Genomic DNA, 17,376 nt, shown 5'->3' with positions numbered 1-17,376 from the left:
TTTGGAATAGTGAAAACAGACTCTTCCAATGCAAAGTAGCTTTAGATAACTTTGCCTGTAAGATTTAAGGGACAAAAATAAATGCAGACTGGAAGTGTTTGACCTGTGCTTGGTCTTCTTGAGGGTCTGGAGGTGAGTAGGAATCATTCATGAGTGATGAATCACTTGCTGTTGGAGAGCCAAACGCCAGTAGCTGAAACCTAGAGTGCTCATGGCTTCTTGTTTCTCTCTACTCTTGTCAGCAGTAACTGTTTATGTGGGCAGTGACTGGTCTTTGTTCATGGCTCGTTAGATTGCTTTTACTCATCTCCTCTCAAGGACGCTGCAAGTCTTAATTCACTGCGCTTTGTAAAGATTAAAAGCAGTACTATTATTCAGTGACACTCCAATTAAACAGTAATGACTAGGTGTAGTTATTTCCTAAAGACTAATAAAAGGCTGGAAGTAAGTGAAGGGCCAAGATCCTGCAGAGATTTTTTTTTTGCTATTTTGAGGAGGGTAAGAAATGAAGGAAAAATGCAGAAGGGATTTTTTTAATGGATTACACCATTTTATTGGCATTGGAAAACCAATGCATGCCCTGAGAAGAATGTATATCCTGAAAGCAAGTCAGATTGTTTCAATCATTTTTCAAGTTGCTAGCCAGCTTAAAAAGTGAACTTGAAACACATTTTTATGCTTTTGCTCAGTTGAGCTCACAGACTCTCCCTCCAAACACATTCTGTCACTAATTGTCATTTACAGGCCTATGTTTTATTTGTCGTACAACTTATTTTCCCTTCTGCTGCTAAAGCTCTCGTTTTCATGCTTCTTGGAAAGCCAACCTATACAGCTTTACTTGAAATCAAACAAAAATTTGAGTAGCTTTCTCAACTAATACAGAGAAGTTAAAATCTGCAGGCCCTTCCAAACAGGAATAGAGGAACACAAGAATAAATGAAAGCAGCTGGTGCACTGCAGCCTGGAACCACTGGTTCTTAAGTTGCCATGTTTTTGTCAGGCACTGCAACAGATTGGATAAAGCTAATGTTTCCCTGTCCTGAATGAAAGAACATGTAGAACTACAGAGTTGAGAAGAATCTATTTAGGTCTCTAGCACCATGAATTAAGGAGCAAGTTGAGTTTAACCTGTTCTGAACTGACAGCTATTTACCTGTAAGAAATAAAAATTTAAGCTTTAAGTCCAACAACTTCTTTTAATAGGTGTACTATGTTGGGATTTGTCTCCTATTGTTTCCCCTATCCTTTTAAAAAGGAAGCCTTTGCCACTGTGTATTTTTCATTTTATTTTTACTGAAGTTGCCCACAGAAGCTATGGTTGCCACATCCCTGGGTGTATTTAAGGCCAGGCTGGATGGGCTTTGGGCAGCCTGGTCAGGTGGGTTGGAACTGGGTGAGCTTTAAGGGCTTTTACAACTCAAACCATTCTAGGATTCTAAGACAACTTTTTGAACACTTTGTCTTCCTAGTAGTAAACATAAAGACAAGTTGATCAACTTCAGCATTTTCACCTTGGAAAATTAACTGTCCCTTACTTTTGCATAAGGATATGACTTGTTTAACCTTTACTCAGAGGTCATCTTTTATGAAATTATCTTACCTACTGCATTTCTCTGAACTCTAAAGTGTCCTACAGTATAGTACCCAAAATGGGATATGGTACCTCAGATGAGGCCTTAGCAGATTGATCACCTTGGTGTCCTACAGATGTAATTTCTTTTAATATATGCTGAACTGAACACTATCTATTTTAATCTGTTGCTAACATCTTTTCCAGCTGAGCTGCTGCTGTAGCCCTCAGACCCTTTTTGCTTCTTTGTCACTTTGTCAGATCGTCTAATTTTGTACTTAATTCTTTGTGTACTTAATGTATTTGAAAATATTGAATTTTATGTGTGTTTTCAGACCATTTCTCAAGAGCTCTGATTCTGATTTCTCCCCTCCAGATGACTTGCAGCTCCTTGCAAGTATTGAGCAATCCAGACAGTCTGGAAGTGTACACGCTTCTGCTATGCAGACAATTAAAAGTAATCTCAAATAAAATCCATTCCAGGGGAGGCTGCTGCAGTGCCTCAGTTCAGTCAAACAGGCAATGGTAGTCTTAACATGAGTTCTTTCACATTTATATAATCCTTTAAAATTCCTATATCAGATCAGTTAAAGATCACTTCCTCACTAAGCTGCTCATTATTCTACTGCATGAGAATATTTCACTTACTCTCTAACACCATGCCTTTTAGAAGTCATAGGGTCTCTTGTACTTTTTTGTTCCTTGAATTCATATCCTGAGTTCTTCCTTCCTGGGTTCTGAGTTCCAAGGATTTTGTTTCCCTCCCTTGAAGTTGACACGACTAAGTAAAGAAGCATTTTTAGCATAATGACCAGCGCTATTTCTGCAGTTCTCTACTTCATGAAAAATACATGGGGCATAAAAGTGCATTGAATGCTTCGCAGAACAAACAGAAAAGCAAAACTTCTATCTGCAAGTAGGGTAAAAAGGGAGTTGGAACTATTTTTCACACCTCAAGGGCTGTAGCTTTTCCCAAGACTTCTTACTGCTGCAAGGTTGCATAAAGCACACTGGATGCATATAAGAGAAACTTGGTCTGTATCTTAAAGGCTGCAAAAGTAAGATGTTAAAGGAGGGACGGATATTATCTGTTTTTTCTTGGAAATGAGAATGAAATAAAATAACCTATGGATGGGTTGGGGACAAGATTATGTACAAAAGGTTAACTATGGACCTAAGAATGCAGAAAGTGAGCAGAATTTTCTCTTATCCAACAAAGCAGGAGTCAGCCTCCAGGATCCTGAGCATCAGGAAACATGTAGAAGGCCATTCTTTTCCAGAAAGGAAACAGATTATTATTAATGTGAGACAATTAACCAGGTCAAGATGCAAGCAGTGCTGAGCCCATTATAACCTCATCACATCCCTTCCTCTAGCATTTCTATTTGAGTCTTTGTTTTCCCTGCTTTCTCTTGCTGTTTTGAAACAACCAAGAGTTGTCGCATCAGCAAGCGATGTGTATTTTATTTGGTCCAAATATATTACAAGTGACCAAATCTCACACTGCATTCAATAACTCTTGACCTTGCTGACGGTGAGTTTTGCATCAGATGTGACCAAAGCTGAACTTGGCAATTTTACCTTGTAGAAGATCTGTACTTGCTCTCTCCCCAGTTTGTTTCCATTTAAACATGAGCAATCAGTAGCTTGTTTCTTTTCTACAACTCCTTTTTGTTCAGTTCCTGATTAGAACAGATGATAGACTGAAACAGGAAAATATGCCTCTAGTCACCAGCTCAACATAACGCTTGTAGAGCTACTCCTGTCTTGAAAAAATGAGACTTGAGACAAGGCGCTTGCTCTCAAGCTTGCATGTTTTCCCACTGTAGCAAGCGATTTGATTCTCTCATTTTTTTCCAAGTCAACATGTCATACCAAAGTTTTTATGTTGTATCTATAATTAAACAAATGCTAAGCTTCTCCTTACTGCTTCTGCCTCACTACTGCTTCTGCCTCAGATGTGTAGGTGGGACATGACTTGGTCCTAGAAAAAAAATGCAAACCCAAAGCCAAACCAGTTGTGCTTTTAGCTCATTTTAACCTTTCTGTCCTGTTTTAGTAACTGTCTCTAAAACAGATTGCATCAGGGTCAGCAGTTTGAAACTGAGAAATGGTGTTTATTAAGATGGGAAGATTGTATAGCTACTTCTGTGTTTTTCAGGGCTCCCACGAGACTAGAAGGATAACAGATATGCAACAAGGAGGAGATGGGTGTGTGTGCGTAAGAATCAAGTGCTTGTTAGGAGAACCTCTCTGGTGGTGCTTTGTTGAGACTAAAATAGTACAAAACAGAATAACCCTCATATGCCTGAATAAGAGGAAAAAAAATAATACTGCAGAAATGACTGAACAGTTGGGCACCTGTATTGCAAAGATGTGGACCCAGGTGTTTCAAATGAAAGTGGAGAACAAATCAGTGATTTTTTTTGTAGTTTTCATATAAAAAGAATAAATTTCTAGAATTATTTTCTTCAATTTCTACTATTCACCTCAGGTAATTAACATTTAAAGAGCTTGTCCAGAAACAGCAAGAGGTTTCCAAAAAAACATTTACACAAATATTTCCATTTGTCTTCTTCCTTAACTACGTTAAGGGACGTTTGACATTTTTACAGGAAGCTTTTGAATTCTGGAGAGCTTGAGTTAAAACAAATTTATGTATTGCACAGAGGAAACAGTTGAGAGTAGGGAGAGGTGTACAGAGACAGATGTAAGAAATACAAATGAAGGTAAAAAGCATTTGACCAATTCAGGAGTTGAAAGAGGATTAAATCATCACTTCTTAAACTGTAAGCTTGATATTAGCATGTGTACAATATCTGATGTTTCACTCTCAAGCAGTTCTCAGCTGGTGCTTTAACCCCTAAATCTTCAAAGCATTTTGGAACAGAGTAAATAATTGCTATCCTAATTTTATTGATGGGATTTTTTATATATATATATATATATTGAGGTGAAGCAGTGTACTCAAGGCTGTCTAACAGCCAAGAGTCAGGAGCAGGACCCAGATTTCAAGCAGTCTGAAAGACAGCTATGGATATATTACCTGAGACAAGCTATGACTCACCTCGACTCTGAAAATACAGTTTGTTTTATTTAAAAAAAAAAGGCAGAAAACTTAAGGTTTGCTTTTGTGCAAATAACTGAGAGAAGTTGGAAGATGAATATTTTGAGCTGAATAAAGGTAATACAAGAATAGTTGACATTCTGTTAATGTGCTATTACACCATTACTGAAAAAAAATTAGAAAGCATCTGTGTTTTAGACCCCAGGCAAAAAAAAAAAAAAAAGGCAAGACCTACTGACATTGACAACATTGAGAAAGACATACACATCATTCGACTGGGACTTGTTTTCTTCCCTGTTTATATGTAGTGAAAATTTACTATCAATTCCACACTCATAAAAAGCAGAAACTTACTTTCATTCTTTGTTTTTGATAATGAAAGCCTAATATTTGAGCCTGAGTATTTCCTACGATTTCATGATTCATAAAGGTTTAATAAAGAACCATTATATAGCAAAAAAATAAAAAATAATTTTTAAAACAATGATAACTGATATCCTAGCTGTGATCCAGGCTCTGCACTAAGATCCCCCCCTTCCTATCAACCTCTATAGTTGATCTCTCCTCACTTGAGGATTCCTATTTGATTTTCTGTTTGTTGCCCCCTGATTTTTCTTCAGACCACTTACTGTTCTGCTTTCTATCCAGAAATTAACTCTGCTAGTATATACTTTGAATGTTTTAAATCGTTTTTTCTTTTTTTTGCATTAGTGCAAAGGGTTTGTCATACCGTCAGTGTGTCAAGCTGTTGCACTACACAAGTTTGTTCTAAGGCACTCCTTCCAGCCTTCCAGATGTGGAAGAGTGAACTGTACCTGAAACAAGGGAAGGTTTCAAACAGCAAGGGCAAAGTTTACTTTGGGTTTCGTACTTTGAGTGAAAGATTTCTTGAAAGGTTTTCTCTTCCTTTCTTAATATTTATATAGCTTCTGGAAATAACAAAAGGCAATTCTGCTCAGGTGAGAAATTAAAGTCAGAGAACCTGTTCACATGTTCAAAATCACCACTTGTTTACCAACTTGGAGGGTTGGGCCTGTTTTTAAAAAGTGACAAGTCAATATAATCTTTATTATTCACTTTCACTGACTTAACCTTAATAAAAGGTAATCCTTAGCATGAAACCTCTTCACAGCAAGCTGGTGCTTTATAAAAAAGACAATTTGGGTGCCAAGTTTCCCTTTACGCAGGCTGTGGAACATCAGAAGCTATCTGTGCTATGGCTCTTTGAGATTACTCACAAGAGACCAGTCAGTTCTGTGGCCATCCATGCATTAATCACCACAACTCCGTGTGCAACAGCGATAGGCTTATTTGCCAGCTATGCTTAAGTAGTTGACCTCTACATCCTCTACTATGTGAAGACAGAGCTTAGTAACACTAATCCCTGCATAATGACTGTGCTCAGTTGTCCAGCCTATAAATAACTCGAGCAATAATTTAATCTCTTACCTTAAAAAGAGTAAATCTTGGTGCTGGGGACCTCCTAAACAAACAAACAAAAAAGTAACCAGTTAACCCAAAAGCCGATCCTACCCTGTCAGAGCACCTGTTTGAAAATGTATTACTTTTACTTGAGGACAAGCGAAGTTGTATTCTTCACTGGCATTAACCTTAAGTGCTTTAAACCCAGCTTTGATTTTTTTTTCAAAGACATTTTTTTCCCCAAGACAATTAAAAGCGTATTTCTAAGGAGCACAGGCATGTATCACTGTAAGAATGTCCTCATTAACAAAATGCTGATGATCATGCCATTCTCCTCACAGTACTCAGTTTCTTTCATCTACAGTCAAAATACCTTTTACATCTAAGGAAAATTGTGAATTAGAGTCTGTACATGCTGCTGAAAACTTGATCTCCAATAATTGAAAGAATGGGAATGACTGAAGGAAGGGGACTACTAATGCAAATAGCTGTCTCTGTACTTTCATGGTATGTCAAATTGTCTCTTCAATAGAGAAATATTCTCATTTTGTTACCAGCCTGGTGTACAGCAATATGATTAGGCCAAAACTAATTTGATTACTGAAATATGTTCCCAAAGATTTTAAGCTTCTGGCTTCTCAAAGAGGTTTTATAGAACTGATGGCTACAATTGAAGTTCATCCAAAAACCTTGACATTCACTGAGAAAGGCTGCGTTTTTGAATTCCCATTACAGATGCCAAAAATGTGGCTTCATTCATTCGTATGAGAGATGGATGTGAGGTCCCGTATCAGGTTTGTTTTTATTGCATGATTTCAGTCTCTACATGAAAAAAAGATGCAGGAATACCTCATTAGCATTTGCCCAGGGGGACTACCAAAGGAAAACAGGCTTGTAACAAAGTTACCCTTTTAATTACTCTTATTTGACTGTTAATTTGCTCTCATTTGATCTTGTTTGGTTCTTATTTTGGATGAGTAGAATCACTGTTTCAGTACGAGAAGGGGATGTTTGGCATTTCAGAGAACTTGATATTTGGTTTCTGTCTCAATTTGTATTGGAAATTTGTGGTGAGTTATTTGGAAACATAGGGTTTCCCATGTAGAGGTCTTAGGGGAACTGTGACAAATACTGCCTTAAACTGCTGTATATTACATGTAGTAGCATAGTGGTGAAAACATACCTTATAACCAACGATGCTCTGAGGTGGCTCTGCAGTCTTTGCAACCGAGTTGCCACACTTAGGAAACAGACTGTGGAAAATGGAGCTGCTTCTGCTACCGAAAGTGGTGGGATTTGTTTGTTTGTTTTAAGAATACAGCTTTTTGCAGAGCTTCACTGGTGAAAGACTGCTTGAGCTGGTTAACTTCCTACCTTTCCCTCATCAGTGTCTGCAGGGAAGGTGGCAAAGGACCTATATTTCACAGCAGGAAACTGAGAGCTCACCTTTTCCTGTCTAGATCCCCCCTTTTCACTGTTTCCTGTCAGTCACTGCGCCTCGCTGTTGGTGGAGGCCCAATACGGGGATTTTTCCCTCATTACCCTCATTTTTTCCCACTTATTTCCCTCACGGCCAGTAGCACACAGTCTGGGGAGGGTGGGTAAGCAAGCGCTGCCTTCAGCAGGGTGCTCGGAGCCGCTTTTATTTTCCCCCGTGGTTCCTCGGGGGCGGGGGGGGGGGAACAGCGCAATCACCTCAGGCTCCGCAGCGACCGTTAACGGCCGGCGCGAGGCGGCGAGCGCGCGACGCCCCCTCACCCCGCCCCCTCCCCGCCGCACGTGCCCGCGGCGGGCGGGCCGCGCACCTCACTTCCGGCCGCCCGCCGGAGGAGGGAGGGAGGGGTGGGCTGGAACAGGGAGGGAGGGGCGGGCGGCGCATGCGCGGTGGCGCCGCGCACCGGCGGGGCGGCTTCTGGCGGCGCTCGCGGGACCCCCCCCCCTCCCCTCCCCTCCCGGTCCCGTCCCGGTCCCCGCGGGGGCGGGGCCGCCCCCCCCTGCCGCAGCCGCCGGGCAGCGGCCGCTCCGCTCCGTGCCTGCCGGGGGCTCCCGGCGCCGCTCGCCATGAAGAAGTTCTCCCGCATGCCCAAGGCGGAGGGCGGCAGCGGCGGTGGAGGAGGAGGAGGAGGAGGTGGCGGCGGTGGAGGCTGCGGGGCGGCGGGCGGCGGCTCGGCGGGCGGCGGCGGAGGGGGCAGCGGGGCCGCCCTGGGGAAGGTGTTCGCTGTGGGGCGCTACCAGGTCACCGCCGAGGAGCTGCTGGCAGAGGGTAACGCCGGGGACACGGGGACGGGACCCCGGGGGTGTCCGGTGCCGAGGCTGGCAAGGGGCGGGTTTCTGTGTCCCCCCCCCCCAAAGGGGTTGGGGTGGTGGAAGCGTGTGGAGGGCGTTTGGCAGCCCCGAAAGAGACAAAATGATCACAATAACTAATAATTAATAATCAATAATTAATAATAAACCCCTCGCCGGTAGGTTTTTAGCAGGGTCAGGCATCAGCTGGCAGCGCCAGCAGCTCCTGGCTGCTCCCAGGCAGGGTCAGGGGGGGTGGCAGCCCCCTGAGCCCCGCCACCCAGCTCGCCTGCACGGCCACCGGCCTGGCCATGGGTCCCGACATGCTGCTGGGGGCTGTAGGTGCTGCTGGCACCACGGCTCGTGTCCCAGGGCAGCAGGCGCCAGGCTGGTCCCAGGTGCTGGGGAGGTGCTGGGCTCCGCAGCCCCACTGCCCCAGGTGCTGGGGATGGTGCTGGCGGTGTCTCCAGGACGAGGTTTTAACAACTGCGTGCTGGTAGCGTGAATATTGAAAGTAGAAAATGTGGTGGCGAGAGGTAGGTTATTGCTGCCGTCCTGAGAAAGTTTTAGTACGGCGGAGTTGGTGTCTAACACTTAAGACTAAGTACAGTGTTCTGCACCTGACTTATAAATGCGAGGTTAGGGCATTGACTCCTGTGTCCGTGGTTTTACCCCAAAAGACAAGAGGGATCCTTGCTGGGAGCTGCCTTGGAGTCACCGCAGCCTGACACAAAGTGCTTCCTCTGCACAGGGCTGCTTGCAGCGCAGAGGCTTCTTAAAAAGAAAAAAAAAAAAAAAAGGAAATGAGGTCCTGAACAAATTGAGGAGGCACACACACGGAAACCAGAAAAATAGCACAGTGTTTTGTTCGGTTCACCGTCTTACTAAAACTTTTCTCGTGAAACGCTGTTTGAGGAGTTGTAGATTCCTATGTTTTTATTCCTATAGGTTGTAGTGACAAATTCATAGCCCTCAACAGGCACAGGGGCAGGGGGAGTATGTGTTTAAGTAGTTGAGTGTTGTGCAAATTTGTGTTCTTTCTTAATAGACAGAAATAGCAAGTTTTTTTACAGCTTTCATGTGATGCCTTAAGTGCAGATGACTAGGACTAGAAGTGATAAGAGTCAGGACGGCGTAAATCTGTTGCATCTAGAGAAAAGTCTTCAAAGCCAACGCCAGAGCTATTTGGCAGTAGGGAGGACCCTATAAAGCTTTAGAAGAGAATGGAACAACAGGTGGCCTACTGACAAGGTTAAGGAAGCAGGGCAGAAGCGAGGGAGCTGCTGCATCCCATGTGGTGGCCAGGGAGGGGCTGGGTTAGGTTAACTGCGTGTGTGTGGAGCAGGGGTGCGCCTGCTGAGGAGGTGCCCGTGACGAAGCTCTGGTCCGGCTCTGCTGCTCCCAACCTGTCACAAGAGCTGGTGGATGGAGAAGTTTCCTTGTGTCTAGGAATTACTTCCTGACAGGCAGGTTTTCCCTCGATGGGGTAACGATTAATAGTAAGTGCTCGTTTGTTAGCGGTGTTGTACGAGTAATATTAACATCTAGTATTAAGAATTAACACTCTTTATAAATTCCCTGCTTTATAATCCCCCCGCCTTGAGGGGAGGGAGCAATGACTTTTTTTTTTCCTAATCCCTGTACATATAAAGTGTTGGTTTTATTCTGCTGAAACCCAGTTTTACTGAGCTTCTTAGCCTTGCCAGGTAGCTCCAGTTATTCAGTGCTGATGAAATACCATTTACAAGTTACTTTAAGAGGCTCAGAGTGGAGTTTTAGGGCCTGTAACGAGAAGCTGGTAATAAGTTAATGAATGTAACCAACTTAACAACTAGCCTGTTTCAGAAACAGATGGATAAGGCTCAGTTAGCAGTGGTATGGCATAGACAGGCTTTTTTACTAGCTGTTAGGATTAGTAGCATATGCCTGTCAGGTTCAAAGTGCTCCCCCCCCCCCCCCCCTACTAAATTTTACATGTGAATTGTCTTAGAAAGCTAGGTCTTGGCTTTGCAAGTGCCGAAGGCTTCCTATAACTAGAGCAAGTTGCAGCAGCGATGCCAAAAGGCTCAAGTCATAACTACATCCATTGTTAGGCTGCACTAATGAATCTTTGGTAGATTTCCTGTGTTGATACGGATGCTGCCCTTGAAACACTTCTCTAGCCTTTGACAGTATCGTTTTTATTGCAGTGCTTAAAGGCCAAGCTACGTCACGTTATAACATAATGCTTTTGCATATATAATGGACGTAGTACTATCTAAAGCAGCTGTAAACTTGGGTAGTAAAGTAGGTATAAAGGTTGAAGTGCTGCGGTTAGAAGGCTCTTAGATTGTTTTTTCTGTGTTAAACAAAGCTGGTTTTTGATGGGTTCTTATCTTTCATAACCCGAGGCTCGGTGTGTTGTTGGAAGGGGGTGTTTGTTTCTGAGGTTTGTTATTCAGAGATGAGGAAAAACAATACATTTGGGTTAAGCTTTGATGGACGACATGAGTTGCTATCTATCCATTTCAAAGGGTGAGACAGAAGCAGCAAGGGGACGGTGGGACTGTGAAGAATGAAGGATCCAGACAGAGCGAAGGCCTTCTTTATATCTGTTTTGTTGTACGAGGGTTTGTGCAGTGAAGCGGAAGTTTGGAAAATTAAATCTGACACAAATACGGTGAAGTCTGTCTCTCTGAAGTTACGGATGATGTCCTGGGGACACTGAAGTTAGTTGTGGTAGCTCTAATACTGAAAAAGGCTTTCTAGCTCAGTAATTGCAGCAGACTGGACGTGAAAATTATGAAATGTCCTTTTAAATCCATCTCAAAAAACAAATGCAAAACAGTGTATGTTGTGAAGAGTGAAAAGGTGAGTAACAGCAAGCAATAAGCTGCTGGGCAGCCGAACTTGGCCACGACTGTGCTTGCACTCCCCTTCATCAAAGGGAAAGGGGAGAAAATACGATGGAAAGGGCTCAAGGGTTGAGATAAGGACAGGGAGATCACTCAGCAATTACCGTCACGGCCAAAACAGACTCAGCATAGGGAGATTAATGTAATTTACTGCCAGTCACTAGCGGTAGGAGGACTAAAAGCAAACTAAAAACACCTTCTCCCATCCGCTGTCTTCCACCTCTTCCCCCCGAGCCGCTGTGTTCAGCCCTCCGTGGTTGTTCCTCTCCGCCGCTTCCTCACGGTCTCTCTCTGCCCCTGCTCCCTGTGGGGTCCCTCCCAAACTGAGCCTGGGGGGCTGCCCACAGAAACTGCTTCAGGAAATGCTCCCACACGGCTCCGTACCACGGGGTCCATCCCCCAGGAGCAAACTGCTCCAGCACGGGTCCCCCCCCAGACCCCGCTGCTCCACCAGGGGCCTCTCCACAGGCCTCAGGGGAACTTCTGCTCCATGCCTGGAGCTCCTCTGCGCTGGCCTTGGTGTCAGCAGGGCAGCTTCTCTCGCATTTCCCACCCCTCTCTCCCAGCTGCTGTGGCACAGCAGTTTTATTTTTCCCCTTTATTCAATCTGCTCTCCCAGAGGCCCAGCCAGCGTCGCTCTGGCCAGCAGCGGGTCCCCTTTGGAGCCGGCTGGAGCTGGCTCTGCTCTGACATGAGGCAGCTGCTGGCCTCTGCTCACAGAAGGCACCCCCGTGGCCCCTCACCACCACCAAAACCTTGCTGTGTAAACCCCGTACACTTGCCAAAGTGTTTTTAGTTTACGGAAGGAGGAGGAGAAGTTGTGGCTTTACACGAGGGTAAATCTACTTCATTGTTTGCATTGACTTAAACAGAAATTTATTATTGAACTGCATGAAACTAATTTTCCTGGAGACCGTAAGCTTTGGCATTGGAAGGTATTTTTAAACTACAGTTCAGTTCTGTTATTGTCTTGATATCTTGGTAGGTCTTAGAGGTGCTTATACTGAGTAAATAAAGCCTTTTTCAGGTTTGAGCTTGTCTTTGGTCCATCAGAGTTAGCAGGCAAAGGAAGGCAGGGTAAGTGTGTGGAAATTCAGTATGTTGGTGTGTTTTTACTGTGTGCAGATAAAGCAAACAAAGGGTGTTAAAAAAAAAAAAAGTTGGGGAAAGGGGGTCCATGGGGTAATGAGGTGCCCAAGGCTGTACCTGAGATGTGCAATAGGGTCTGAACCTGTAGTCCTGAACAGTGTTGGCTGGCATAGTTTGAAAGCTCTTGTTGGCATAGAAAGATGCTCTCCATCCTGCTTCCATTGCATTTCTTATCTAGAATGAATTAAATTACATGTCTCATGATTGCACTTTCATTAAAAAAAAAAAAAAAAGGAAGAAAAAACAACAAAAAACCTTCTGTTTAGCTTTTTTTTTCTCTTTCTGTAGTATAGCTAATAAACTGTCATTTAGTGTCTCATGTGTCTTGAACTGGTATTTCAAGCACCACAGTTTCTATGTCTTTTTCAGGCTGGTGGTTCCCCTACTGTCCAGGACAATTAATAGCACGTGTGGACTCTTTCCGATTTCTTAATTAAGATATATTTAGCCCAACAGAGAAATGGGGCAATTTAATGTCAGGCAGTAGCCCGTTTTCCCTTTAGGCATGAAGCATTTGTCCCTTTGGAAGTATTCCACCAAAGCAGCAGGAATGGCCTCTCCTTGTTCGTTAAGCTAGAAGCAGAAATATTAGTGACTGAGGTAGAAGAAGGTAGGCAATGGCACATGCAGCTGCTTCCACAGGTACCCAGGCTGGTGGGGAAGTGGTGGGCATCGTTGCGGTGTTTAGGAAGAGCAGTGGGCTGCCCTCCAGCTCTTATATGCCTTGATCCTTTGGGCAGGAGAAGTTGTACATGCTGTATCAGCGCCCTTCTGCTGTAACTTTCTGTATTTCCTTTGCCTTACGATATGTGGGAAGAAGAGGAGAAGCAGTTACTCTGTTTTTTGTTTTTCTGGCTGATAAAATGGTGAGTGTGGAGCTGTATTTTTGTGCTTTCGGAGTGCCTGTGAGTGCTATCTCACAGGGAGCTTCTGTTTTTCTGAGTGACATTATATCTGGGACCAGACAGGCTGGGGAAAAAGTGTCTCAAATGGGTAGGTGTGTGTATTACACAGAGTGTTTACTTCAGTTATTTAATATGATGGTTAAAGCATTGATTTCTCTGAAGAGGCATCTCTATTTAGAGAGGACAAGTGAAAAGCTCAAGTATCCCTCCATGAAACTGGAAACTGATTCTCCTTTCTTATATAATCCTTCTCAAGGTGCAATCTCCTGGAGTCATTACTGATAAACTCCTGAAGGAATGAGCGTGCAAGCTGAACCGTCCTGTTTAAACTGAACATGTGGTCCTTGCAAGTACTTGATGGCATAGGTTATTTAGTTGATCTTTTATTTTTATATTGTCCAGGCCAAGTCCTAAGAAAACTAGCAGCTTGATGGGGGAATCCACGTCCTGCTCTGTGAGGTCATGGGCTATGTAGCTGTAGGTTGTCAAGTTGTTTTTTTTTTTTTTTTACTTTGTTTGTTTGTTTTTCCCAAATAGTTTGTCTAAGGAAGAAGGGGGAATCTTAAGACTGGACTGGCATCGCAATGGTGGTGAAGTTTGAATTGCCTAATGCCCAGAGAGGAGGCATTCTAAGTTCTTCAAAATTGGTTCCCAAATTAGGATCGTCTTTAAAGTTTATCTGTCTTATGTATATTAGCAATAGCACTTGAATTAGTAATCTGAATAGACAAACTTTCTGATGTGCCCTTTTGATTTTTCTCTCGTCCGTCTGTTTTGTTAAGCCCTATTTCACTTACCCTGATTTTTTAGGTTTTTATAGTAAGATGTTGGGCATGTGCAGTTCAGGAAGTTGCTGTAAATTCTTAAGTGTCCTGATGTACAGCAAGCACTGCCTTCACTCTTGGGAAGATTTGGCTTGTTTGTTCTTGTTTCTTCTGAAGAGGCAAACAGAAGTGCTCTTGCAATGAAGCTGTTAACTGGAGTGCTTGAAAGTGATTAAAAGCAGTGTGGACCAAATTCTTGACTCCGAGATCCTGATTCTGCAGCGTGGAAGATGATTTGTGTGGCAGGTGTTGTGAAGGCAGCTGTGGCAGTGTCACTTCTCTCATGACTGTGTGACATGGCAATCTCATGTGCTGCAAGCTGAAACTGTAATTACTGGTTTTCTTCATTTGCTCAGTGTTTGTGTAGCTTGTGAATTGCCACTCCTTGCAGTAACTACTATTTTATTTTCCATAGGAACCCAGTTCAGTTGTTCAGATATATTTCCAGACAGCCTTCCAGCTCATAATCTAACTTGTGGAGTTGGAGCTGGGATCGGTCACGTCGACTTTTCAGAGTATAATATCACTGAATCTATGTTCACACATCATCTTAAAGGTCATACCTGTTACTCATTCTGTCTCAAACACAGTTCTGCTTTGCTAATATTTGAGTAGCAGAAATGGTTTGTTTAAGTTCAGAAGGTATAAAGGGGGGAAAAAGCAGTATGAAGACTTGAAAGGGTCCGACTAATTTTTGCTGAGAGCATAGACAAAAACACGTACAGAGCTCTGACACAGTCCCAGTAACAAGCATGGCTGCTGTATTTCAAGTGTAGCAGGTGGTGAGATGCTGAGTGAGGTTTTGATCTCTAATGAAAGATTGGGAAGCTGTGCTTTAGTGCTTAGGTTTGTTTTTTTTTTTTCAGTCTTTTCAAGCCTACTGCAGGCAGATAACAATCTGAAACAAGAGCATTGTTTTGCCTTTTACAGTTTGTAGCTGTATTCTCTGTAGTAAGAGGCCAAACCAGGAATTAGTTTGGATGTTGGTTGTGATCCTTGTCTTGCATCGACGTGCAGGTAAAAATACTGTTTCTTGTAACATAGTGCACAAAGTAATGCTTTAACTTGAGCTTTGGTCACATTGTCAGGTAGCTAGTGTACTGACTGAACTTGTTTGGTGCTGCAGGAGAAGAGCCGGGCATTTGCAGTGTTCAGACCCTGCTGTGGCTCGTCTGCCCCCCAGAGCTGTCATGTGCCTCTTGTACAGAGATGCAGAAATTTGCACAACTGGTTAAGAAATGTGTGTAGCCTGACAAAGGGATCTGTTGTGCAGCCCAGAGCCAGTTCAGCATTCACCAACACGTGGTCTAACACTCTTCTTGTTGTCAAGTTACTGTTCTTTGAATCCCTTAAGGATACTCATTCCAGCACTGTGCTGTATGTGGACATGCAGCGTTATGCCTGTACTGGCGGCAAATAATTGTTCCCTTTTCTTTTAGAAGGACGTTATCAGTTTAACTTCTGGGGGCCCAGAAGCAGTTAAATACTGAGCAAGTCCTTTGGAATCTGGTAGTTCTGAGCTCAGTTGTTGGGACAGCAGCCAAGAGTCAGATTGTCGTACAGGAAGAGCAACTTGGTTTGGAGCAGCATCGTGTTAATACGATGCACGGTCTCAAGCTGTCTTTCCTTTGCCAGACTTTGACAAGAGAGATCAAACGCGTGTGCCTTCTAATTGCTTCTTACCCGGCGTATGTGTTTTGATAAAACATGTTAATGGTGCAGTAGTCATAATGGGGGGAGCGTGTGCAGGTTTTGATTTTTTGCTGTTTATCTCCTGCACACCCTTGAAGGGTGAAGCAGCATGCAATAATAGAAGATATATTAGCTTTATCCATTAAAGTCTTGGCCTGGCTTTAAAAGAATCTGAGCATGATCTTATTTTGGGTGTGCATTTTTTGTTGATTCTCCTGAAGGGTTTTTTTTGTTTTGTTTTAGATGTCAGTATTTTGTATGTCAACATAGAAAATGAAAACTTTGCTAGCTAATAAAAGTAGAATTAGTTTCCAGATGGGTGTTAACCCCAAACTAGTGATTCTGGGAAGGGTATGTTTATTTCTGTCACAGGTTTTCGTCGCTGTAATATCAGAACAGTCAGTCATTAGCTAGGATGTTACCCATAGGGAGGTATTTGTACAGCTTTCCTGTGTGTGGAGAGCACAAGTAAATGCCAGAGATGGGACTTGGTCTCTGCCTAGCAGCTCGGTGGGTCTCCCTTTCCTTTAGCATGAAGAACGTGAACACGCTTTAATATATACAGATGTTAATGGTGTGGACTTTGATATCTTTCTGGCTGTAGATGTTTATTTGTTTTAGCTGTGAATGTGTGCAAACATGATGTCAGGTGAACGTCTTGTGCTCTGCTAAATTAATTACACTTTGGGCTGACAGGAACAAGGTTTGATAAAATCGTTTAGGTATTTCTTGTCTCATGTTCTACAAGCATTGTTTTTAAGTCCTCGTTCTTGAAACTGTTTAATTTCTTAACCTTAGGCTATATTTATTTTCTTGTAGCTCTGTTCTGCCTCCATAATACTCCAGGTAGGTAGGCTACCATAGCGGAAAGAGCTGCAGTTTGTAAGGAGTGCTAACTGACACTATGAATGCGTCGCGCCTGCCAAAATACCAAGTGCAAGTGTGTCAGATTGCAGGTGGCTCCAGGAAACAAAATTGATTTTGCAATGGGGACTCACCAGGACGGTAGGCCCTGTCAGTCACCTCGTCTTAACTGGTTTGCCTAGGATGCTGTCTTTTTCCTCAGAAGATGCTGACATCTGTTTTGGAATGGAGGTCTTTTTCTCAGGTGTTTTTATAGGCTTAGCTTAGAAACTGTTAATGTAGTAAAAGAACAGCTGCTTCCTGAAATATTTGGAATACTTGCCCTTTTCCAGTACCGTAAGCTGGAAGTCTGAGGCTGTTTTCCATATCCCAGTGACACTAAACAGCAGTTCGGGTCCTCTCTAGCATGCTTTTTTTTTTCTGCAGTAGATATGTATTTGTATGTGCCGTAGATTTGTATTTGGATTTTCCTCTCTGGCCTAAGAAGTTATGCAGTGAGACCCCTGTTCTCTTGGAAGGCTAGGTTCTGTTTTTTCTCATCATCATTGTCTAGCTGCTGACAAGAAAGGAGGATGAATTCCTCATCTGCTTTCCTGATTGTCTTGTGATGGATTTCAGTCTCCCAAGTGTTTGTCTGCTGGTTATGAAGGTGGGAACCTTTCCCTTCCTCTCCTCTGATGCTTTCCTTGCTTGCAGTTCTCTAGGT

At 43.2% G+C, this 17,376-nt stretch overlaps 1 protein-coding gene and 1 long non-coding RNA gene across 11 annotated transcripts in view; one reads left to right on the top strand and one right to left on the bottom strand.

The window, feature by feature from the left end:
* Positions 1 to 7,889, bottom strand: part of LOC113843596 (uncharacterized) — a 61,835-nt gene extending 53,946 nt beyond the window's left edge. For all 8 annotated transcript variants that reach the window (XR_011809173.1, XR_011809172.1, XR_011809177.1 and 5 more), the window contains exons 1-2: positions 7,243 to 7,889; positions 6,087 to 6,120 (exon numbers count right to left, since the gene is read on the bottom strand). This is a non-coding gene — a long non-coding RNA (uncharacterized lncRNA). The remainder of the gene's footprint in view (positions 1 to 6,086; positions 6,121 to 7,242) is intronic.
* BMP2K (BMP2 inducible kinase) overlaps positions 1 to 17,376 on the top strand; it is a 103,547-nt gene that overhangs the window by 31,278 nt on the left and 54,893 nt on the right. Inside the window, exon 1 of one of the 3 annotated variants that reach the window (XM_027456994.3) lies at positions 8,003 to 8,322. The exons of 1 other annotated variant lie outside the window; for it this stretch is intronic. In XM_027456994.3, coding sequence (XP_027312795.2) covers positions 8,121 to 8,322 — 202 coding nt within the window. In that variant the 5' untranslated portion in view covers positions 8,003 to 8,120. Of the gene's footprint in view, positions 1 to 8,002; positions 8,323 to 17,376 lie in introns of those variants that run through there. One more of the 3 variants, XM_027456992.3, reaches the window with a different exon arrangement.

This window comes from Anas platyrhynchos, chromosome 4 (assembly GCF_047663525.1).
Source record: "Anas platyrhynchos isolate ZD024472 breed Pekin duck chromosome 4, IASCAAS_PekinDuck_T2T, whole genome shotgun sequence".
Classification (NCBI taxonomy): domain Eukaryota; kingdom Metazoa; phylum Chordata; class Aves; order Anseriformes; family Anatidae; genus Anas; species Anas platyrhynchos.
This window is presented reverse-complemented; position numbering and strand designations above follow the sequence as displayed.